Genomic DNA, 25,566 nt, shown 5'->3' on the forward strand with positions numbered 1-25,566 from the left:
TTATTAGTTCTTGAAGATAAGTGATTGCAAAAAACCAGCTGTTTACAGTAATAGCCAATGCAATCAGATATTTCTAAATGGAAACTTAAAGTCTTTTTGACTGTACTCTTCTGTGCTATTTTGTTATCTCTTAGAAAAAATCCTCTTCCTTCAACAAAATTATGCATTGTTGTCCCTTGATAATAACAGAATTTATTTTCTTTATTGATTTCTAGTAGAAAATCTCCGTATAATGTTTTTGCTAATGGGAGGGTTGACAAATTAAGTTATGGGTATCAGGCACTTGGGTTCTGGAATGTTTGTGAACGGCTTTTGTTTTTTTTACCTGATGCTTAACTTGAGCATTCACAATAATTTATTAGATCTATTAAACCTGACAAGTGGGCAAATCCTTAATGTTGCCTGAACTCTGTTAGAAGCTGAAGTGTAGCTTTTGGCATATCTGAGCTGAATTCATCTTGGAGCAATTTTCCCTGAGAGTAATTTTGATATTTACTTTGGGCATTAATACTTTTTCTGCTGGTCCAAAACTCAGCTTTTTGTTGTTTTTTTTTTTTTTCCTGCTGTTTACTTTTAATATATATTTGCAAATTGTTAAGGAGGAACTAAAGTTAGGTTTTACCTGTCTGTCTTTGCTTATGTCAATTGGTTTTGCCCAGATAAAAAGAGGCTGTGGAGGGCCTTGAGCTTTGACTGGATAAAAATTTATTATTCTTCATGTGCTGCTCGTGTTCTCTATTTTTAGTGTAGTGTTTTGTTTTTCCTAATAATTTATTGCTCTATCCCTTGACTCACAGGTCACCCGATTTCAGAGCACGCGAGCAGGGTCTGGACCCTTTTCCCTGAGCCGATAGTTTATCTCGAGGAGCAGGATGCTGCTGCTGCTGGTGAGATTGGGCTGGAAGTGGAGGGGCGAGCCCTGTCCCTCGGTTCTCTGGAAAGTGTGTTCCAGGAATACGCAGCACAGGGTGTTGCAAAACACACGTGCAGCCAATAAGCTGGAGCCACCAGGGTCACCCCGGAGGGTGACTCGGGGTCAGCCCGGGCAGGGCGGCTGCTGCTGCCGCTGTCCTCGCCCGCCTGCCCTCGCTCCGTGCCAGCAGCGGCGCCGCCAGCCCTGCGCTCGCTTTTCCCTGCGAGGGAGAAGCGTTTTGAACAGATACTCGATGAACACACCGCTATTGTTCTTGCTCCAGCAGTGTTGGTTTTGGCACTTCGTACGAGTGTCTGGCATCTCGGGTTGTCGTAAGCTTGTTTTGTTCTGTGAGGTGCGCAGTGGCCCGATGATCCTGGTAGCCTTTAAAGCTGCAATGCAAGCCTGGCAGGATGGTTGAATGAAGGGGAGAGGGAAAGCAGACGCTTAAATTTTGTAAGCAAACAAGTATGCTGTTTGAAATGTCACTGTTCAAGTGGGCCCAGCTTTTAAAAAGGTACTTTCCAAGGTCCCGTGCTCCAGAGTTTCATTAGTCTGATTGTTTTGGGTTTTTTTAAAATCTTAAAGTCAATCTGATATGTAACAAGATAAATGTCACTCAGCTAGACCCTGTCAATTCCTCAAATTGGGTGAAAGCAAAGAGGAAGAAAAACTGCATACATCAAGGTATTCAGTACTTGTGGAGATGAAATATGTCTAGACATGTAAAATGACTATTTTGATTATTTGGATTGAACTAAAAGTTAGTTACTGCCCAAGCAGTTGCAGATTTTTAATTCCTGGCACATGAGGTCTATTCAGCCCTGTGGAAAACTGCACAGACTGTCATCTTCTCCAGAATTTAAAAATAAAGCCAATTAACCTTCATTTATCTGGATCAGGGCCATTGGCTGACCTAGGTAACAGTGCTGGCATTCATTCATAACTTCACGGCTTTTACAGGTTCGTCTAAGACAACAGGATATTTAAAATTGAGTGTTATCCACCCTTGAGGGAGAGGGGCTGCCTTTTGGGTGGGTGCAGGGTTTATTGCTGCCCTGGTGAGTTGCTGATAGCACCTATTTTACACTCTTACCAAATTTGTAATGTAAGTAACAAACCCAAAACTTTCTTAAAATGTGCTACTTGTAGATGATCAAAATTCTTGCCCTGGAAGAAATAACATACTAACCATGCATGGGAGAGGTCTTTTGTTCATCTGGTTTTATTTTTTTTAATAGTCTTTTAATAGAGTAGACTACTTTCACCAAAAATTGGACTAGGTGGGTTTTTTTCAAGAACATGTAAAATTCTGCCCACCCCTGTCCCACAGTCTTCTCTGGTTTATTTTTGTTTGGGGTTTTGGTAACCAGTGTAAAACTGAGAAATTGCAGTATCTATTAAAAATAGATACTGATAGGTATCATTTGAGGAGATTTTCAGCATACAAGAGCTTCCTCAGTAGTATGGTTTTCAAAAACCATCGGCCAGGCCCGTTGGCACCTGACCCCAGTGTGAAGATGAGTGTTTGAGTATTGGCTGTTAAAAGTTTTCTGAGTGTGTGGAAGGGAAGGCTGACTGTTTTGGTGCTTACAAAACCTCATTTGCCTTGACAACAGTATTGTGTTGAGGGCAGAATGCCCAGTGAAAGGTTTCCATAATGTGTGATCCTGTAAGTGACCATGGTACTTTCAGCAGGGGCTTTCCCTGACTCCAGCAGCTGTGGCATGCCTGCTGATTCCACCCAAAAGTGAGTCAGTGCTCTCACACAGCACTTTTCAAATTCTCTCTGGTTTATTTTCCAACAAGTCCAACTATGGTCTGAAGCAAAGGGCATGTGATGTAACAGTTCTTTTTCTTGCAATGGTCTTAGGGAAGAAGAACACCAGCTTGTGCCTGGTGGTTGTAAACCAGAGTGGAACCTGTGCACACACAGAGCAGTGCTGGCCTTTCCCAGCAAGACTTTTGTGTTCCCATTGCAGTTTTGTCAGGCACTAAATGACTCTTCCAAATAATTTGCTCAAAATCTTTTTGAAAGCTGAATGCTACTTTATATTTCTCCTCAGAAAAGAAGTGTTATTTTATCTGTATTAATAGAAAAATAAGCATGAGAACACTTGAAAGTATATTGCCAAAGTTTCTGAGCACTGTAAGTATTTAAGGTGATGAGATAAAGCATGAAATACCCCAAACAGAAATTTTTTTGGTCTTATTTGGGGAAATTTTAGAAACCAGTATTTTTTGGCAAGGATAACACTTCATCTCTATAAATGCTGAGCCCAAAGAGGCTTGTGTCTATTGTGAAGATACATTACAGAGGAATAAACTGAGTGACACTTTAGCAAAAATCTGGTCAGCAAAAGGTGCAAACATGTAGTGTTTATGTAGAGGGCTACGCTCTCTGGCAGCTCTCATGGGCACTGAAATACCTACTGCAGGATTTTTTAAAAGGTCTGTGTTGTTTTCCAGTAACATCTGAAAGTGATTTATTTTCACAAATTACTGCTTTCCATCTCTAAACCAATCCCTGTATGAAATAGTACAGAAGTCTGCAAGTAGTTGAATCTTTGTCAGGCTGGATTGTTAAACAAATTAGAACTGAAACTCGTGTATGTCGTCCTGTATTGTATTGTGTTTAGGGCCTGAAATAAAATTTCTGGCACGCACTTTCATTTATGTACTATAAAAATGCTGTCACAGCTGGAATTTAATGCATAGCTGCCATCAACCTGTTTAATGGGAGTGATGTCTTGGCTTGGGAGTTAGACTTCCCAATACTCAATTGCAACTGTCGCATGGATGATATGCCTTCAGGAAGAGATGAGGATTAGCTAAATAGATGTGCTGGCTTTCATGTGAAAAGAAAGCAGCAGCTATGGAGGCACTGCAGTATGATGTTTACAGCTAACATGAAGTTGAGTAAGTTGATGAAAGCCTTTGGTCTGTGTGTCTTCAGCCATGTAGCTGCTGCTAAGCTCCTTCTTGAGTTAATGAGTAACCATAATGAAGATGGTCATCATTCTCATCTCCAAAGTTCCCTTGGCTTGGAAAGCCTTGATGAGAGTTATCAGTATCAGTGAGGGAAGCATGGAAAAAAAATATAGAAATGTTGTATTGGAAAATTCTGTGTTTTAGTGTAAAAATGCTCAGTTATTTGCCAAGGAAACACCTTAGGAAGACATTCTCACATACTCTGTAAGCTTAAGTGTGCTCTGCTTTCTGTTCTAGGGTGACACTCGGCTCCTTCAGCTTCTCAAACCGAGCATTTGGATGGGTTTTGCATTGTGGTGCCAGTGCCTGTGAAGTTAGTTTGGGTCTGGTCTCCACATTGCCCTTGCTACCCCCTGGGAACTAGGATGGGATTTAAAACAGGAGCATCTCAGTAATTTGTTTTGAATATAATTCTGCAAAGTTTCTATCAGCATATTTACAAGGGTAATAAATCCTTGTACTGGTGGTGAGTGAAGGCTGGATAGAAACCTATTCCCTTCCAATTACAGCCAAGTGTCTGTTCTATACTAAGCACCACACACTAATTTTAAAAGGGCTGTTTTCTCCTAATTATTTTCTTTTTGAAATGAAATACCTGACAGAAATCCTTTGGCTTTTCTGGGAATTAGTTTTCTTTTTTTTTCAGATAGGTGTATTGTGTCATGCAGTTTGTTCTAACACAGTCTAGCTTAGGCAGAGCATCAGCTAAACAAGGGGAAAATGTAAAAAGCTAGAGGTGAATTAATGGAAATTACTTGGTGTGCTCCTTATAGGCATTTTTGTTTCATTAAAGTGTAACTTCAGTTTTTTTGTGTAGTCACATTTAATGTAATCACAATGTAGGAAGCTAATATAAAGGAAAACAGAAATTGATGTGCTCTCAAGGGCTTTAGCTGAGCCAAGTCCTCTTTGCTTTCAGGACCTGTCCAGTTGTAGCATGTTGGTATAAGTAGCACCTTTAGTTTAGGAGTCAGCAAAAAGGAAAATGTTCTCTTCCCACAAGTGGCTTCTATTTAAACTGCTAACCATTGCAGCACTGATAATCTTACAGCCTTGCACTGACATTTCAGCACTTATGTACCCATGTCAGGATACAGGGGGACAGGTGTATTTTACAATATATATGTTCTCTTGCAACTTTTGGTGAATTGATGTTTAAAATAAGCCTCAAAGTTCATGTTTTCAGGTATTGCTTTCCTTCTGCTAAATACAGATGTTGAAATTGTAATGATTGACCTACTTTACAATTTGTGATTTCATTGTGAGCAAGAAACAATTCAGCTTGTACCATTTGTTCTTATTCCTTTTCTTTGTCCAGTTAAGGGAAAACAAAACCAGTTTCCCTTGCAAATATTGGATCTAGAATCTGGTTTAATGCCAAAAAATCAAAAGAAGCACATTAAACTGTTGTTGCTTAGATAAAAATAGAAGCTACAGTTGGACGAAGAGAAGTGACTCAGTAAGCAGTATGGTGATGGCAAAATAGGATGTCAGCCAAAACTCAGGAAGCAAGATGGGAACACCCAGATCAGTTTAACAGTCTGCATTTTACACTCCCAGACAGCAGTAGTTTCAGAGATGACTGCAGGAAACTTAAGCTTTAAATGGATTTTATGTCTGTACTTATTAAGCTGTTTGAATCTGAGTAAGTTTTAGTAAAATGTGAGCTGTAGTTTGTTTTTTCCCCCCGGCCCAGTTTTAAAACCAGTCTCTCTATTTACAGTAAAGCTGCCTCGAGATTAGCTCTGGGTGCTGTGAGAGGCATCCACAGGAACGTGCAGGAGATGAGCAGTGATACACACGTAGCCAGGGAATTACTGCGGCACTGCACTCTGCAGTGGAGCTCATGGCACTGATTGATTTTTATTGCTCTGCAGCTCTGGAATAACTTCATCAACTCCACATAGCTCTGTCTTGGGCTTTTAAAATCCCCCCTTGCTTACAAGGTAGTGTGCTTTGGTTTGTTTTTCTGCTTATGAACTGGCATAACAACACAGAAGCAGGTGAATTTCTTCCTGTTTTATGTGAAACTAAGTAGGATCAGAGGTTTTTTTATAGCTTATACTGTTATTTCATTTGACAAGCAGGTATGCATCAGTTCCAGTATAAATTCCTATGCTGCCATTTTCTGCCTACAGCTGAACTGCTTTGATACCCAGGTAGTGGTTCAGTTCGGTACCCTGGAAAAAGTAAGCAGATAGTAACAATAAAATGAATTACTGTGCTGCTCTCCTCATGTTTTCACAATGACTGTCCCTGAGCTCAAAGATCTTGAGCCATAAGAACGTAAGACAGTTGTCAGTGTGTGTCAGTCTGTATAGGATTATTCCTAAATCAAGGTGAGTAACCAATTCATTGCATTTGCTTGAGTTTAAGTAACTAATAGCTTGTTTCTTGAAACAAGTAGTCCATCTAATGACTTTACCTCTTGATAGCTTAAATTATACCTAAACTCTTATTATTGCAAAGCTTTTGAAGCGTGTGACTTCAGATATAATGATGGATTTGTAATATGCAGACACAACATGACCGCTCATTTAGAGAATCTTGGATTTGGGGGATTCAAGGGCAACTTTCATTTGAAGTGAAGCACAATGTGGAATTAGTTAACCAAAGCATCCGTAGGTGTTTCTAATTCCAGAAGAGAAGCTGTTAGTCAAACGTTTACATTGTGTTTCATTTCCTTTACAGTAGTTTCTTGAATCCCTGCCTTACTCTTAAAATGTGGAAGTACCTTTCACCTATTTCTTGGAATAGTGAGATAATAAAACTTACCAGAGTTGATTGTTTTGGGAGAAGAGCTTTTGCTGTAATTTTTTCAATGCAGAGCAATGCCCTTGCTGGGAGGTGCTGGGTTCTGAGTGCTGACAGTGCAGCCACTTTATCTCCAGTGTACCTGACTCTCCTGCCATGGGACCCTTGGACCAAAGTGTCTCCTGAGGGACTGCCTGTACTGAAAGTACAAAAAGTAAGATCCAAGTGCTTAAGCCATGCTTTTAGTCTTTGAAAAAGGAAGGAGAGAGCAGGTGTGGGCGACCATGCCACGGTGCCCACTGGACAGCCTGGGTAGGGCAGGAGCAGAGCTTGCATCAGCTGGGAATCTCAACAGCCTACACCATGCATTCCATATTTTGTTGAGTGTTTTGCTTACTGGGTTTCACCTTTCTAAGAAGTGAAATAGGAATGTGATTACTTTAAATCAGTGGCCTTCAAAATCCATTGTGGGTGCCTAAAGATTTTCCAGGAGCGGTCTGCACTGTTACAGAGCATATTCAAAGGCAATTATTAGTTGTTTCATGGACTCTTGAAGGAAGTAGCTCTCAATCAGTGAAGGTCAGGATTAAAGGATACTCCAGTTGAACTAAATTATCTTTCTTTGAAGTCTCTTTGCAAAAATGAGCTCTTTTTCTGAGAAGAGGACAAGCTTGGTAGGCAGTTGTGGTGAGCAGTGCAGTATGAGAGGTGCTAAGACAATAAAATAAGCATGGACTAAGAGAGATTGTGGTCATATCACGGCTTGGTCATGATGGGAGGGGGTAGCACAGGGCAGGAGAGGCTCTGCTGGGGCCATTTATTGCCTTGCTGTGCCCAGGCAGGACAGGGCAGCAGCTTCCAGATGTGCTGCCCTTCTGGTGCCACCTGGAACACAATGGGTTACATGATACCCAGTGTCTCTGTTTCCTGGCCTAGGCCTAGAAAACTGATTAAATGCTTTTCTAAAACATGTCTTTCAGGAAAACACTTTCTGTAATTACTACAGAAAATGCTGTGATAGGAAAAGGAAGGGAGTTGGTCTGCACCAGCGTGACCTAGTTGGGAAAGGAGTCAGCTGGGCATAACTTGATTAACTGAAGTTTTGGGAGAGTCCTTGGGTTCCAGTTAAGTGGATTTCTGAATCCCTACTACCACAGGACTAACCTTAATTGATGTTTCAGGATGTGAACCAATTTCATTTTTTGGAGAAGATTGTGAGTTCTTATTCTGTATTCCAGTGCTCGTGCACCTGTGTGTAGTGGAGGTAGGAGGACAAGGATGTGAAGACTCCTTGACATTTCTGGTTAAATGGGCTTTTCTGTTTGTCCAGAAGGTGTAGAAAATCAGTCTTTGTTGAGGTTGGTATGTGCAGGAGGCAAAGGAAAACAAAATGATGTGCCTTCAGGTGTCAGTTCTGCAGTACTGTCTGCTTTGCTCTATGCACAGTAGCTTCAGTCTAAATTTAAATTTCTCTTTTTTCCTCCTAGAGTGGTCTGACACCTGCTGCTGTCTCTTGTGACCACCTGGTCAATAACCTTTTGTTTCAATGTATTGGTTAGAGGGCTGTAGTGCCTTATTACTTTAATTCCTATTTACTTGTGTCAGCTAACTTGATTTCTTTGCTATTTTAAGGGGAATAAACCCCAGACACTGCAGGGATGCCTATTTTATGCTATATACTTGCATGTTGCATTGCTAGAGATGAAGCAGAACAGTAAAATCATATTTGTATAGTCAGGTTATAGGACTGAGGTTATTCTGTACACAATATATGATGTGTCCTAGGGCTGATTCATACACAAAACCAAACAGTTGCAGCACACACAGAGTAGGACTTTTTTTAACTAAACACTGAGTTTGCTGTTTCTATAAATGTCATTCTACCCTTGTCCTCAATTGCATCAACTTGCATCATCTGTGTCTGTTGTATGGGAACAATTACCAGGCTTCTCAACGGTTATAGGGTTTTTTTCTTTATGAAAACTCTTAGAAGTTGCTAAATGATATATAAATCTAGTGGAGCTATAAAAAGATACTATGCCACATGAACTTTGTAGGAAAAAATATATTTCTCGTTATCTGTTGCTGTTTGTGCTTTACATTTTTTTTTAAAGTCTAGATCAAATAACTGGTTTGTTACATTGCTGACATAATTTTAAAGTGCTGGCTCTGTCTTTATAATGCTGTAGCATTTCCTAGTTCAGCACAGGCTTTTTAATGATGCCATTTTTATTTTGAAACAACATGGTGTTTTTGTAACTGCGGCCAATATAAGTATATAAATACGTCTCTTAAGCTAGTTGGGTCTTCCATTCTTAAGGCAAGAAACTGGTTGCTTCTGAAATAATAGGTCTGATACAGGAACAGGAGCAATATTTGTAAATTGAACTTGGAAATGAGCTTTATCTGTTTATGTAAAATAACATCATGTATGTAATCTGAATCTTGAGCGATGATTACTTCAGAATATGCACCTGGATTTATTGCTTATTTATCTTGCTTATTTACTATTCACTGGATCTTGCATTTGAATATTTTAAACTGTCTATGTCTTGTTGTAGTACCCTGTAATATGTCTCTGAAGGCACTGAGCACTATAAGTATGCAATACAAGCTTTGGTATCAGAGGCTTTTTAACACAAAAAAAGGGGTGGGATTTTCCCTAAATCTAGCTCAGCAGAAGCACTCAGACCATAGGATTTGTCCATTAATTTGTGTCAAGTCCAAAAGATTTTGAGAACATATGGATTATCTTCTTAAAAAGAGAGCTAAATAGTAGAAAGTCTACTGCTTCATATGGTAAGCTGCTAATGATAATTGAAGGGCATGTCTCTTTTACTGTTACTTGCCACTTAAAATTCTCTAGTGTAAATTTTCAGGTATCACATTTTACTGTGCACATGCTGATCTTGATCACACTCTTTACAGTTTTTCTTAAAAATCATACATGTTTTTATGTATTTTAACTAAAAAGAGTTGTTCTCGTGCATGTTCATAGGGATGAAATAGCTTTGTTTAGTCTGCTAAGCATGAGACAATTCTAGTTTAAATTAATTTCACTCCTGTTGAACACTTTCGAGATTTTTGAACTTCTCTGTCAGAGTAGACAAAATACTCCACTAGTGATCCTTCCTGCTGGGGCTTTCTTGAAATTACCATGGCCTTTGGACATACAAAGATGAGCTTAGCAGCAAGATAATGCTGCAATTTTTTTTTTTTTTTTTGTCTGTTGTATATCCAAATCCTTTTCAGAGTCTTCCCAAATTCCATTTTCCTGTTCCCAAGTATGACTTGCCTTTTGTTCACCAGACTTCCAGCTGAAAAAAAAATTGCAGGTGCCTAATTTTGTAGGTGACTCATATCACTACCTAAGAGTCTTGTCCTCTCTGTTATTTACCATTCCTTTAATCTTTCATTCACCCTTTATTAGATATTTTTTGCCATCCGTCAGGTGAATGACCATTTTAACATATGCCAGATGAATTAATGTGTTGTTCACATGCCATATGGGGTCCTCCAGGGTAATTCATCTGTCCTCTGGCTCTTCTTCAGCAGTGGGCTGACTTCTGTTATTTACCTTGTGTAGATCCCTTCAAATAGGCTGTAAGCCCTGGGGTCGGTGGTGTACAAGCCTGGGCTAGGCAAATATGTACATGCAAAAGCTAGTTTTACACACTTGATGATTTGCATATGCAGATAATTGCACATTTAATTGGAGCTTTTGTTTCACGCATCCATTCTTGTATGCATCTCTCAAGTCTGCCTTGCAATGTTTGCCAAATGCTCTGCTATTAGGGGACCAAGACAAAAAAGACTTCTGAAGGGTATTTTATGCATGATAATTGAAACATGCATAGAAATTAACTCTGTCCCTGTGGCAGTTTTGTTTTGATGGATGACATAGGACATGTAAGATAAAATTGTGAGGATGTCATGTGCTTTTGTTCCCCTAAAGCTTGAAAATAAAGGTAAAGAACTGCTGGCAGCCCTGCCTCCACCCGCTTTTTTTTGCTGCTCTTAAAATAGACTTTGAAGTGAATGTATTTTCTCTTTCATGGAAACGAGAGTTTTCTGTAACCTCTTCAGTAATTAAATAATTTTGAAACTTGAAGTGTTTTGAAGCAGAGAGGAGAACGACATGATCTGGTTGTACTTAAATCTGTTTGAATGATGGGTGACATCCTCGTGATGAGGGAGGAGGAGGAGAAGGGTGCTCTGTAAAACACCATAAAATGGTGCATCTTAGCTCTGCAGGAACTGAGTGTGCCAGGGCTCTTCATGAAGAGCAGTGCCAGCTGCTGCTTTGTCTGCAGAGACTTGTTGAGTTTTCATTCTTTGCACAAGTTTAGACTGACCGTGGTACAAAACAATGAATACTCTGTATGTTTCTTCGGGACATTTCCTATGTGTTAATGGTAACTAAAAATGGACCTCTGAAGTAAGCCTTGCTCTCAGCAGGAGGGACTTGCAATAAAAATCTTAAAGAACATTGTGTCCCACTTTTTCTGTAATGGAAGTAAATATTCCTTTTTTTCCTTCTTCTTCAATTTTTAAACTATTTTATGATATATTGTGGCTTCTTATTCCATCTGTCAGATGATAATAACAGTGCCAAGTCATACTGTCATCAGACTTCTCCCACAAGAGCCCAGGAAAGCTTTTGTCTTCTAGAAAAGCTGTAGAAAAACAAAGTTCTTTGTCTGTTTGTAGTGACAACATTATGAGATGAGGAAAGTTGTTTTGTGGTGCTACAGTGGGGAGTGGTGGGCTTTATGGGGAGTGCAGCCAGTCTGACACGAAGATCCATTTCCCATAGCCCACTCTCATTTCAAATGTAATTGAAACAAACTGCAGGGTCAGCCAACAGTTGTTATACAGTAAATGTCATTAATTTTTGTCTTTTTGAAATGACAGATACTTTGGATGAATACTTTGAGTATGAAGCTGAGGAGTTCCTGGTTTCCTTGGCCTTGCTGATCACTGAGGGCCGGACACCAGAGTACTCGATCAAGGGCAGGACAGAGGGCTTCCACTGCCCACCAGCACAGTCAAGTCAGCCACCAACAACTAAGCATGAATGCAGCGACAAACTGGCTCAGGTATGGCCGTGGTTCCCATTTCATGTCCCAAATCCTTTCTACTGTGGTTAAAGTCAGCCAAGAACCCACAGTGGATTCACAGTTAAGCATGAGTAACAATGGCTCTCTGTCAGTCCTTCATTTAAATGAGTATGTAATTCAGTATCCTACTAATAATAGATCTGTCCTTAAAATGAGAGATCATTAAGCCTTTTATCCTTGAACGTGAAGTTCTGCACGACTACCTGAATGCAGTGCCTATTTGAATCTTTATTATGTAAATGACGAGCACTATACTTAGCATTCTTGGTCTAGGGTTTCTTTTGAGAAAATGCAGGCTGACTTGCCTAACTTTTTGCTTTTCCAGGTGTTCTTGAAAAGTTAGTGATCAAAAAAACACAAGCACATCAAATCTAGCCAGTCTGTTTGGGAGTAAAGTTGAAGTTCCTAAGTATTGTGGGAATTTATGTTATATTCATGCAGAAAGTTAGCCTGCTTCAAGACACAGAATTTATAAAGATACTGCTGAGTTGGTCTATCCAAGAGGGTGCCTTGTGGAGCGATAACTGCAAGGTAGCAAAGTGCAGTGGTTGGGGATATGTATTTTTATAAGCTTTTTTTAATTTTCTAAAGAAATTTGCTCAAATGGCAACTGTAAAGGATTTGTTAATTATTTTTTCATTTAATAGCTTTGGAATCTTATTTCTGATTTGGTGAAACCAAACAGAATTTGACCCTTATCCTTCTCTAGTACTTTGGAATGTGCTTTTAAATTAGATTTAAATCTGGCTAGTATTTTTATGGCTTGTGTATGTTGACATTTTCCTTTCCCTCAGTGTCGTCAGGCCAGGCGAACCAGATCTGAGGTTATGCTTCTGTGGAAGAACAATATTCCAATCATGGTAGAAGTGATGCTACTTCCAGACTGTTGCTATAGTGATGAAGGGCCCACCACCGAGGGGAATGATTTAAATGATCCTGCAATCAAACAAGATGCATTGCTGTTAGAAAGGTGGATTTTGGAGCCAGTTCCTCGACAGTAAGTTAGATATGAAGATTAGCTGGTAATTGCAAGAATCTTGTCATATTAAAGTCCTTAAAGTAATCAGTGTTTTTGAACTGGCTCTTTGCCATGAGGACTGATCTAAGCAAACCACTGTTTGCTAGTGAAATCGAAGCATCTCAATTTTAGTCTTCTTATACTCAAAATTTCTGCAGTACACATTGTGCAGTGCAGAATATGAAAATGATCCTGGCTGCAAATGGTCCTTTAAATACGTTTAACATTTGTTACGTCAAGTTTTGTCAATTTTAATGTGTATAAAAACAAACGAGGCTCTGGGATCTTCAAAAATGTGTGAGGAGGTTTTGTTTTGCTTGATTAAGCTATATTTTATTATTCTGACCAAAGATCTGACAATATTCTAGTTCTAAAAAGTCTCTGAATATTCTTACCAACACTTATGTGTTTGTCTTTAAATGTCTTAGGAGTGGAGATCGATTTATTGAAGAGAAGACCCTTTTATTGGCTGTCCGGTCCTTTGTCTTCTTCTCTCAGCTGAGCGCGTGGCTGAGCGTTTCACACGGTGCTGTTCCCCGAAACATCCTCTACAGGTACGCCTGGAATGGAAAAAAACTCGTTTGCTGTTTGCAGATTGCTGCAGCTTGTCTTAAAATCATTCTTCTCTCCTGTCCTCCTGCTTGATTTTAGAATTGTTGGCCTGGTACTTTGGCAGTTCTATAGGATTTGTGTACTATGCAAAGTACAGCAGTTGCTGATGTTTTTAGTGCTTTTTCTTAGACCTTTGTTATGAAGTAGATAATTAAAAACTCTTCATTTAGCTATTGTTGTAAATGCCCTTCGGTATTGTTTCAGGGTGAGCGCTGCAGATGTGGACTTGCCGTGGACGTTCTCCCAGACACCCACTGAGCATGTCTTTCCTGTTCCTAATGTTTCTCACAATGTGGCCTTGAGAGTCAGCGTCCAGTCCTTGCCCAGGCAATCCAACTACCCAGTTTTGACCTGTAGTATTCACACCAACCTTAGCTTTTACGAAAAGCGAATGCAAGAGCGTAAGTTCCATCAGCACGGCGATCCCAGTGCTGCTCAGCAATGCAGTACTCCCAGTCCACAGCGTTTTCGTGGGAAACAGACATGGACAATGACACCTGAAGGCCTACTTAATGGAAAAAAGTTGCCTGAATTTACTACATCTTTCAGAAATTTAAAACTTTATCCATCTATCGGACTTGGATCTGACTTTGGGGCATCGCAGTCTAAAGTTCAGTGCTATAATGCTACAGCAGACAATAAGACACAACCTCATGAAACACCGGTCAGGACTTTTAAATCCTGTTCTCTAGTTGATTCCCGTGTTTCAAATAGTCATTGCTCTCATCAGCCCACAGAAACCAATCCTTTGATAGGCTCTTTACTTCAAGAGCGACAAGAAGTCATTGCTAGGATTGCTCAGCACTTGATTCACTGTGATCCAGCTACTTCACCAGTTGTTGCTGGGCGTCCGTTCAACACACATGAAAACATCTCGGCTACACCAAAAGCTTTCCGGAGTACTTTCGAAGACGAGAACTTGCCAAGGAAAAGCAAGGAAAGCACCCCTGTTTCTGTTGCCAGCTCAGACAATGCAATACAGGAGGATAGTGGGGAAGGCAAAACGAGAGCAGTGCCAGAGGTCACCCTGCTCGACGCCCGTGTTCCAGGGAGCCACTGTGGCCGTCAGTCGGCAGGAGAGAGTAACCCCCTGATCGATTCCCTGCTCCAGGAGCGGCAGGAGGTGATAGCAAGGATTGCCCAACACTTGATTCATTGTGATCCAGCCACTTCCCATGTTGCTGGACGTCCATTCAAGGTGCATGAGGCTAGTCCAGTCACTTCAAAAATTTTCCGAAGTACATATGAAGATGAAAATTTGCTGAAGAAAGGCAAGGAACCGTCTTCTGTTTCTTTTGCTAAATCCAGTTTTTCTCTGTTAGAAGACAGCAGTAAATCAGGGACAAAGACACCTGATACTCCTATCAGTCCTTCTAGGTTTGATGGAGAATTGAAGACGTCTCTGAAAGTCCAAGCAAGAAGAAAATTGGTTTTAGCAAAACCCAGTGAAGCTGTCCAAAATGCATTTCATCAGACTTCAAATAAAACTTCTCATGCATTTAATAACATTCACACATCATCATCATGTATTAAAGGAAATAAATCTGAAGTTCCAGATAAATTTGAAATACATTCTGGTTGTGCACAGAAAGACCAGATAACCAACAGAATTAAACAGGGTTCAAATTCCAGCAGCATTGATGAACAGATTTGCACAAATAAACTTAAAGAAAGAACAGTTGTTAGTGAGAACAACGGCACAGACAGTTTTAATAATTTACAGATAGAAAAATGCAGAATACTTGAAGGTACAAAAAAAGCAACCGTGATGCCAGTATCTGACTCTTTGCACAAAAATGAGCTCAAGCGTTTAGATAAAGACTCCAAAAAACCAAATATTTATGAGCAAAATACTCAGCTTGTTAGTATTGAAAATTATTTAAATAAAGACCATGACAGTTTCAAAAACAAAACCAAACAAGATAAAACAAAAACTGCACATGATGAGAATGAAGACCCAACAAGCCTGGATTTTCAAAGCACTTCTCAGAAGAAACCTGCTGAAGACAATGTAGTTAAGTGTGAGAGGCAGAAGAACCCAGATGTACAGGTAAATACATATGGGAACAGACTATAATTCCTACAGCTGCCCTTTGTCAGATAGCTTGTACCCTCTATCTGCTAAGGACCAGCATGAAGAGGAGTTTAAGCTTGACCTTGTAGGAAGCAGCGTGTTACCATTGTAATCTTGGTCTGAAGTAACTCAGGAAGGATTTCTTCATGGAGAGGGTTAAGCATGGGAATGGACTGCCCAGGTGCTGGTGTCACCAACCCTGGAGGTGTTCAAGAAACAACTTAGTGCCATGGTCTAGCTGACAAGGTGACATGTCAAATGATTCTGTGTGATCGGGTAACTTGGCTGGTGGTGCCTCCCCTAAACTTCGTCAGTTTACCACGGAGAAGAACGCTGTCCTGTTCCACTGCCGGGGCCAGAGCTGTGACTGTTTCCATAGGCAGTGAGGCAGCCTGGTTTGCAGAAGGATACCTGTCTGAGTATGCTCTGTGGTCTTTTGGGAGCAGTCTGTGTAATTATAGATCAAGGGGAATTTATACTGAGTGTTTCATCCCACGCTAGTGTGATGGAGATCCACCTGGGTCAGGAGTCTTGTCCCTTACAGCAAGTGAGTGTTATCATGATAGGTCACTGAAATATCCCATTGATAACCTGAGTGAATTTGTTCTGCTGGCAGAAAGCACCGTCTCTAAAACACACAAACACATGGCGGAAACACAACTTTCGATCCCTGGATGGAACTTCAACCAAGGCTTTTCATCCCAGAACTGGACTGCCTCTGCTTTCAAGTCCTGTAAGTTATTTTTGAAATTCTTTTAACTGAGAAAGGGAGTATTTGTTCTTCTAATGTCTGTGCATGGTATAAAATTTGACAAAATACCTAGGTGAAGTGAGTGTATTTACTTTGTGTCACAGTGAATACTCTTGTGAGTGGAAATTAATGCTTAAATGAGAGTTAACCTGTAAATGAAGCCAAACAGTAGTTTTGGAAAAGAAAATATTAAAGACATACATAGTTGTTGAGATAATATCAAGATTAACAAAAGGTGGCATTAGAAAAATCAATAGAAACAATGCTTTGGTGCCATTTTAGAGCACAAAAGAAAGCATTTTGAAGATCAGTGCTTTAAGTGTAAATTAACATTTTGTCATTTGAGAGGTTTTGTGTTAGTTTTTAATACCTGATTGCCTATTATTCCAAAGCTTTTGTTTCTGTGACCAGTTTGTACAGTACATTCTTCAGTAACCAGAGATGTCATGGAATGATTTAGTGAAACAAAGCTGCTGTGATAAGGCAGACATTGGGGAAGTGTTACAGTTCTTGGTTGGTTGTTAGGAGTTTTAAAAAAGGAGGCAGTCCCTATTAAAACTACTGAAGTAGTGATGTCCTGTAATCAACATGTGATATGCTTTATTCTTCATTGTTTGTAAATGCTGTCATATTTTCAGGGAAATTTGATGGAAATTGTTACAGCCTGTTTATTCTGTACTGTTCCAAAGAGACATCAGCTTCCTGAATGTCTTTACTGAAATACTTCCTGCTAATCAGAATTTACAGTCTCGTCATTAATAGTCCTAGAACTTTCTTCACTATGTTTAAAATGTATAAGAATTACTCTCTATGCTCTGTTTTTATAATTTTGTAATGTCATGAAAATTCTTGGCAAAATGTGCTTACTTGGCAAAATTGTCTGTGGTAGCAGCTCAGTTTTCAAATTAGCATCTTCTTTCCTTGTTGAGGTTCCTCAAAGGAAAACACAGTCTGGGTGCTTTGATCTGGATTCATCATTGCTGCAGCTGAAATGTCTGTCTGCAAGAAGGTATGTTTTATTTACCAGAAACATGGAGAATTTTGAGGGAGGCATAATGTATATATATATTTATATGCAAAAACAAAGCTTGTTAGCAAAGACAAAAAATGCTTTCAAAAGAATCCTTATTTTAAAACAAGGCTCAGCAGCTGAGGTGCCCTGGGAGTTTCCAGGTTAGCACAGCTCTGGGACATAGCCATGGAATGAGAGCTGCTGGCAGAATGAGTTCTGTCCCCAGCAGGGGTAGATATGCTGTCAGATACACTTGAGTTTTCAGACAGAAAAGCTAGTAATCACTGATTCTTCTTCAAATCAATGTTAATTTTGTGCTGTATTTTGTCCTTAGTGTTGAACAAGTTAAGCATTTTAATGTCTTAACTTGTTCAGAGAATCAGACTTTTAAAAAGGGCCAATCCTGACCTTTTGTACATTAATACATGTAACATAAACAGCTTTTGGTATGGTAGTTTGATGTCAGGAATATGAGATATGCTTCAGAATATGAGACAAAAGTACCTACATACAAGAGTAAATAATCTGATCTTTTGATTCCTGCTAATGGAGTTAAAGAACAAAATTTCTATTGTCTTTATCCCTTGTAATGTAAAACTGGTGAAAATATTTTTCAGTTAACTAGAAAATGCTTTGCTGCTAATATTATTATTATTATTATTATTATTATTAAATTTGCTACTTTGCTAAAGTATTAATAGGCAATGTTCAACTGTTACTTCTTTAGGACAACATTTTGTAGTACAGTAAATAAATTATTCTCTCTAGAGCTGTTTATACCCAGAAGACAAAAGCAAATGTGTTTATTCTTTATATTTATTCTGTTTTTTTTTAATAGCCCACAACAATGTATAAACAGAGACAGTGATCCAGACAGCCATGGGAAACCATTTCTAAGTTCCAGTGCTCCACCAGTAACAAGTCTTAGCCTTCTGGGAAACTTTGAGGTATTGCATATTCTCTAGAATTCTTGTGGTATTTTTAATACTCTTCTGTACTGCTTTTAGAAGTATATTACTGTGAACAATTCCAGCCTTATTAAAATGTAAAAGTTCCTAACTAAATTGGATAAAATTTGTTTTCATTTCCAGCTGTAAAGGCACTTATTTCATGCCCCAGACATCTTCTGTCTCAGAGAATCAAATACAATGAGTTGCTTAAGCTTTTGTTTCCCACTATGGTCAAGTTAGAAGATGTTCTCTTGCCTTAAGTGAGATTTAATAACCTGTAATTGTTCATGTTTATAATGTCCTTACCTAGAAAAAAGGATTTACATTTTCACTCTTAAAGTCTACTTAATATGTCACAAAAGCGGAATTAAATCAGTGTATTAAACAGAACATGTTTGAAGGGTAGGCTCCAGCTCTTCACTTCATGTAGCATATCCAGTAACAGCAACTAACAGCCAGTGCATTAACGGGTTGTATTGTACTGTCTTGTGAAATATGCAGCTGAATTCGTTGGGGAAGGTTACAGATTCTAGGTTATTATGTTTTTCAGATAGTATATGCTGCAAATCATGCATAGATCCTGCTGCAGTAAAGTTCTCCGTGGGCTTTTGCACAGTTTCAGCAGGACGAAGACAGGATTTGGACGCTTTCTCTTAAACCACTGTCATCTTACTGAACGTTCATCATTTTTGCCTTAGTGATTTTTGATTTTTGGCAGGTCACCTTATGAAAGACACAAAGTTTTATATAGACTTGTTTCCTGATCAGTTATACTCTGTTTTATTTGAGGTGTTCCCAAGCTGAGCTGTATGTGCCTTGTTTTCCAGGAGTCTGTCCTGAATTTCCGCTTGGACCCGCTCGGTGTTGTGGAGGGTTTCACAGCAGAGGTGGGAGCCAGTGGAGTCTTTTGTCCCACGCACATGACTCTGCCAGTTGAAGTGTCGTTCTACAGCGTTTCAGATGACAATGCGCCCTCTCCTTACATGGTAAGTGTGTGGTTGGATTTATTTTAAATAAATTCTGGTACATGGAGGCGAAGAGCAAGAGCTTGGTGAGTAGAGGGTTCAGAAGGTGAAGATTTGCAGGGATCTGGCTTATTTTCAACTGCCTATGACAGAGTTGTCCTCTCCCCCTTCCTTTCCCTAACTAGTGCTTTTCCTTCCGCTTCTCTGCCCCACCATTCAGCTGTTCTCATCTTGGGATATTGAATGTATTTGTCTCCCCTCACACTGCAGTGATCAACCCCCAACATCTCTTTTTATCCATCTACCTTAAAATAGCAGTGAGGCAATAGCTGGACTTAACAGGATATGTTTTGTTGTCCCAACAAGCAGCTGCTCTGGGCAACTAACCACTCTGCAGAGTGGCTTAGGTGCAGGCCAAGGGGCAATTGCTGATGGAGACCTTAGACTTGGAAGTTATTCAGCCCTTTCTTTTAAAGCAGATATTGTTGGGGCTGTCGTGGCACACGGCACTCTCACAGGCTGCATGCTTTGCTGATGTTTGCAGCCACACAGTGTTTGTGTTCTCCGTCTCTGGGTGCTAATTCTGTTCCACCTTTCTACAGTGACAGCACGGGTGTTGCACGTCTAAAAGTGCTCCTCTGTAAAAAGCAAATGGTGTCTTATATGCTGGCAGTGAATCAGAGGCTGGATTTATTCTGAATGCCTGTTAAAGAACCTCAATTTTACATAGGTGGCAGCTCCAATTTTTAGAGGTTTTTGTATGTGTACGTCTGTCTAATATACGGTAAAGAGGTTGTTTAAACATGTAAGTCAAGCAATGAACATCTGAGTATCCCAACATTTAGATTTTAAATTCATAGCAGTTACCATATTTCTGACCTTCTGTTTTGGAAAGTATTCAGAAAAGGAAACTGCTTAGAGTTTAAGTAATGGCTTTGAGTTTAAACTTGTATATGTCTTAACTGCTGCAAAAAGTATCTCTTCTTTTGCTTTCATCTTTCTAGATTATTTCACTTAATTTTCTAGGAGGTGAAGGGATTCTCATGCTCCTCAAACGGTTAAAGTAGCATTGCTTATTTTCCTAGCTGGGTTTCATTGTTTCAGGCTTTTCCACATGCTCTAAATATGCTATTATGGCTGAGTCTCCCAGGATTAATACAGCATTTGTGTAGTGCCTCCATCATCAGAAACATTGTTTCTGTTTGTATAGCTAGTTTCTCTGCTTTGGGGTCTTTTTTTGGTTGTTTGGTTTGGGTTTTTTGAGTCCAGTGCAGTGGGGTGCAGCAGTGGTGCCCTGCAGGGTGACCAGAGGTGTGGCAGTGCCCTGAGCGTGGCCTCGGCAGCGTCCTGTGGGGCACTCAGGGGTGCTCTGCAGATCACAGCTGGTACCAAAGCAGATGTCATCCTTCCCAAAGTTTGGATTAGAGTGGAAGATTAAGTGCATCTGCTGCCTTTGAAAAGCAAAAGTGAGTTCTGTGAGATTTGGAGTATTATTGGTGCAACTGTAGATGATATAGAAATGGAAAGGAGGAGACAAATGTTTCATTTTAACCTCCCAGCTGCTTTGAAAGAAAGCTCTGTTTTGTCCTAGCTCCCTGATGTGGAGAAGATGTGGAAACTTGAATCTTGTTTCAAGAGGAGAATGTACCTCTTATTGCACAGCTTTTAATGGTCTGCCAAACTATCTGTAAGGCCCCTACTGCTGATTTTTTACCTGCATCTTAAATGCATTGCCTTCTATTTTTAGTTTTTGTAAATTACTGATTATGTTTCAAATCAATGCAATTACATGATTAGAACATTTTGATTTGTTTATCTCTGTGACCTAAATATGTGTTTTGTTTTTGTAGGGTGTAATTACTTTAGAGTCCCTTGGTAAAAGGGGTTATCGGGTACCGCCTTCAGGAACAATACAAGTGGTACGTACTCAGCAGATAAGGGTGCCTTGAAACCACTAATATCAAGAAAGTCATGCAGAGATGAGGTTATTGGAGATGAGCATGAAGCTAGCAGTGGAAATGTGTATCTCTGTAGGTATACTGTAGTAATTCAGAGTAGAAGTCTGTGCATGGGACAAAGAAGATTCCCAATCTTTGAACTCTTCTGTGCTCTGAGGAGTCTTAAAATCAGTTACAGGAGAATCAGAATACTTGGGGACACTGTGGCTTTGAAAAAGTGATGGGGAAGTAATTAGGCCACAGTCTAAATTCTGAATTTCTTCTAAAGTGATTAAGATTGAATAATGAATGGTATCTACCTTTTGTAATATTTTAACACCACCTTTACTTGTGTAATAAAACCACGAAGTAAATCACAGTCATTGCTAAGAACCAGTAAACTGACTCCTTCTTTTAAGAACCCAGTCCAAGATAACATATTCGTAATTTCAGGTTTAAAAGCGGAGCCCACCACTGTGCTTCCTGCGAGTGTATTGTGTCTGGAAAACAGTGTAGACAAAAAGCTGACTGGAAAAATAAACAAAAACGGGGATGCTGATTAGCAAAGTAAGAGTAGTCCTATACTAGTGTTTCATTCAGATTAGATTGTGTTTAGCATTATATTTAAAAATGGGAACTGCTGGTAGTTGAAGTGTTGAAAACCAGAAAAGCTTCCCGCTGTTTTTACATAAACGTTTCTCTATGGCACAGAAACGTGCATGGAGGACTATTCTGATGGATCGAGTTTGGGTTAGGTTTGTTGGGTTTTTTTTTCAAATTTGTCATCTCTAAAGAGTATTGTATTGAACTGTTTGTCTTTTCAGACCTTATTTAACCCTAACAAAACTGTGGTGAAGATGTTTGTGGTGATCTATGACTTGAGAGAAATGCCAGCTAATCATCAAACATTCCTACGGCAAAGAACGTTTTCTGTTCCTGTGAGACGAGAAATCAAGCGAACTGTCAATAAAGAAAACAGTCACCAGACTGAAGAAAGGCTACTACGCTACCTCATACATCTGAGGTAAGCTCCTTGAAGTTAAAAAACCAAAATAAAACAAAAAACCCCCAACAAACCCAAGCCAAAACCACAAAAAAGTATCTGCCAAAATTTAACTCATAATTTCTTTCCCAGCCAGCCTTTCTGTATACAGAAATAAGAACGCATGAAAAGAAAAAATAAAAAAAAAGGGAATGTTAACTTGATCTTGAAGCTAGACAGTAGAGGAGGAAGAGCTAATAAATAATTTGGATTCTCCTTGGGAGAAACAAAGTTAAAATACAACATAAAGCTCTCTCTTGGCACTGAAGTATTTCGTATACCATTGCAAAGCTTAAATCTTTTCTTAGTGAGAGAGATATTGTTCCAGCTGAATCTATGCACTTTTTTTGAGGTTACAGGAAATAGTGAAAGTGGATGTTATATGGGCAAAAGCCAAAACTAAGGATCAAGGAAGAGAAGGTGCCCGGTGTGCTTCTCATGTGCCTCTTCACCAGAACAGCTTGTAACGGTCTGAGCTACTCCTAAAAATACAGTGTTTAGTGGCAAAAATGTAAATACCTGTTTCATGATGCAATACTGGTGATAATGTCTTTCACTTTATAAAATATTCACTGAATCTTCCTTAAATGATTTACAAAGCACTGCCTGAAACCAGACACTGTGCTGCTGCTCTTGGGGTGTTCTGGAGACTGCAGCTGGAAACAAAGGGGAATGATGGATATACTCTGTCCTCCTGCAGTTTGCAGACTTCTTTGCCTGTGTTTTTGTAGTAAGACATGCCTGTACACATAGAGCCAGTGCTTTCACCGCAGCACTTGGAAACCCACCAGCAGCTGACATTCTGAAGTGAGCAAGCAGAACAAAATCAAACACCTTACACTTCTCTATTGTTGTACAATCATTTCTGGTACATGTTATTTTTCCTATTTAGTGGCATTGATTTCTATCCAACAGACTTTTGAAACACAGCCTTGTCTAGAACAGTGATTCTAAGCCAGACTCTCCCATTAAATGAAAGTTGACAGTCGAAAAAAGTGTGTTGGTTTACTGGAGTGTGATAATAGTGTCATAAGGCTGTTGAACAGTGTTTTCATTCTGAAATTTAGCCTGAATTGAAATTCATCCTTTCAGGCCACACTAAACTTGCAGTGTCTAACCTAACCATGTTCCAGCATTTTTCTTTTGGGGCAAATTCTGAAAAAGTGTGTAGCCCCAGTAGAAGGCTCTATTCAGTTGTAATGTTGATCTGACTGTGCAGAGGAACTGGGGACAGGCCTCAGCTGCAGTGGTGGGTAAAAGTCTGTGGCCAGCTGGGTCTAGCATACCTGCATGAAAAGTAGTGGTCTTGTGTCGTCCCCTTTCAGTTTCTACTTTAATGTAGTTTGTAAATTTCTTGTTGACAGACCCAAGAATTCTATTTGAAGGCAAATCTGCTTTTGGCTCTTTCATCTGTTACAGCTACAAGTCTTTTTTAAGAGCTTCCTATTTCTAATACCTGCTGAGAGACAGAAATATTGCAGTTCTGATGCTTCTCATTTTGAAATATCTGTACAATTTAGCTTTCAGACCTCTGGTAGGGATGAGTTCATGGGTTTATGATGAGTAATTGGAAATGCATCCATTTCTGATCGGAAAAACCAAAATCATAATTATGATGCTTAGCTTCTTTCTTTGGAAAGTGAATAACTACAGAGTATGCCACAAGTTTTTTCTTCAGTCATGAACCCAAGCTTTGGGTCCCTTCTCATAATGTAAGAATGGCAGAACTCCTTGAAATATTGAAGTAGCTTATGTTGATCTGTCTTGTGGTTTATTATACTGAGCACTTACGATTTTACAAAAGACTCAGTTGTCCATTTAGCAGCCTTCTTTACTAAAGATGGATTTTAATTAGGAGGGCTTAAAAAAATCTTCGTAGTATATTAATTCACATGTAAGTCGGTTTTAAAACTTCATTTTTAAAAGCACCAAAGTTTCTTAAAGTCTGCTTTACTGAAAAGTTATACAAACCTAGGAAGTTTTAACTATTCAGATTTATTTTTGTTTGTTACTCAAGTTGACTTAGAACAGCCTTTCAGTTTTAGTTGCTGTAGTTATTGAGCACAAGCATCTTAAGCTTACGTATTGAAATTTTGTTCAAAAAACAAATGAAGTCACCACCAGTGAGCTGCATTGTGGTCGCATCTGCTTGCGAGGCCTTAATCACACTTGTCAGCACTCGCATTATGAAAGCTCCTTTTCAAGTGGTAATTCAGCAAAAATGCTTGCATAGGTCTGGAGCTTAACATTGGCGGCCAGATTTTCTACAACAGTCTTTAAAGTGTCAGGTTTATTGTGTGTGCAGCTTCTGCATGCAGTTCTGTATGTTTGAGGGACTGTTCAATATGCCATTAGACTGTACTTGTACCCACAGCTACAGGATTGAGATCCCAAATACAGCTTGCACAGACAGCAGAGCTTTATTCATTATTAAAAACCCCCAAGAGTTGCACCTGCAGTTTAAGTTGTTTTCTGAATATGCTTTGGGGATAATTTTTTTGTTGCAAGTGAAGCAATGACTTTCTGTCTTGTAATTAAATCGACTTGAGCATAAGAGCTCAGCTCTGCTTGTGCCTCGTTTCTGCCCAGTGTTGTGAGGATGACGACCATCTGTGGGTTTCTAGGTCATGTTCTGGCACCCTTGTGAAAAGCAATTAAACAGCTAACCTGCCCACAGCTCAGCGTTTTTCAAGTTTTTAAAGCTTGGTCAACAGCCTTAGTTACTGACACATTGCCAGGAATGGCATGGAGCGTCGTTGTTGCTTAACAGCTAGAACAGGGGTTGTTGCTGAGGGCTTGGTGGAGGGTAAGCTTGAAACTGGTTGTTAAAAGTAGTGATTCCTCAAGGTGTTGAGAAACTTTTTGGAAAATACTTTCCTAGTATGACATACACCTTTATTGGTGGAAGCTGAAGATACCTGCTATTACTGATTTACTAGCTGCTTTTGATCTTTATGGTCTCTCAGCATTTTTTCTTATCTAGAAATTTTTATCCTTGTCCCAATGATTTTACTTACCGATTTTATAGATTGTGTTGTACAGTCTTTTTCACTTATAAAACACGTTTTGCTACATATGTTTTCAAGACTATCCTGCTTCTGTGAATTACTCTGTTCTTTGTAAATTTTGATGGCCTATAAAATACATGTAGGGACTTTGTACTTGTATTTGTCATTTGTTCAGTAAAGTTCCTCTGCCAGACTTTCTAGCATCTGATATTTGTGTGTTTAAGCATTCCTGTATTTGTCTGTTGTTACTGTTCCTGGGACACTGTCTGTCAGAGACCTTGGTTGTGTTGGGTTTTTTAAATTTCTTTACACAAAACTACTGGAGCTGCCACAGCTCTGCAGTCAGTCCTGTGCTGGCCACTCCATCACCACCCTGCAAGGGTGTAGGGAATTCTTGTCTTGATTATTCCAATGTATTT

The 25,566-nt window shown here is 39.5% G+C and overlaps 1 protein-coding gene across 2 annotated transcripts in view; it reads left to right on the plus strand.

Moving 5' to 3' along the window:
- FAM214A (family with sequence similarity 214 member A) overlaps nt 1–25,566 on the plus strand; it is a 46,937-nt gene that overhangs the window by 18,203 nt on the left and 3,168 nt on the right. The window contains exons 1-11 of one of the 2 annotated variants that reach the window (XM_048317978.1): nt 798–887; nt 11,573–11,757; nt 12,573–12,775; nt 13,225–13,350; nt 13,613–15,458; nt 16,099–16,215; nt 17,163–17,242; nt 18,084–18,192; nt 19,023–19,181; nt 21,011–21,079; nt 21,922–22,121. In XM_048317978.1, the coding sequence (XP_048173935.1) occupies nt 12,606–12,775; nt 13,225–13,350; nt 13,613–15,458; nt 16,099–16,215; nt 17,163–17,242; nt 18,084–18,192; nt 19,023–19,181; nt 21,011–21,079; nt 21,922–22,121 (2,876 nt within the window). In that variant the 5' untranslated portion in view covers nt 798–887; nt 11,573–11,757; nt 12,573–12,605. Of the gene's footprint in view, nt 1–797; nt 888–11,572; nt 11,758–12,572; nt 12,776–13,224; nt 13,351–13,612; nt 15,459–16,098; nt 16,216–17,162; nt 17,243–18,083; nt 18,193–19,022; nt 19,182–21,010; nt 21,080–21,921; nt 22,122–25,566 lie in introns of those variants that run through there. The other variant, XM_048317979.1, reaches the window with a different exon arrangement.

Source organism: Corvus hawaiiensis, chromosome 13 (genome assembly GCF_020740725.1).
Source record: "Corvus hawaiiensis isolate bCorHaw1 chromosome 13, bCorHaw1.pri.cur, whole genome shotgun sequence".
Taxonomy (NCBI): Eukaryota; Metazoa; Chordata; class Aves; order Passeriformes; family Corvidae; genus Corvus; species Corvus hawaiiensis.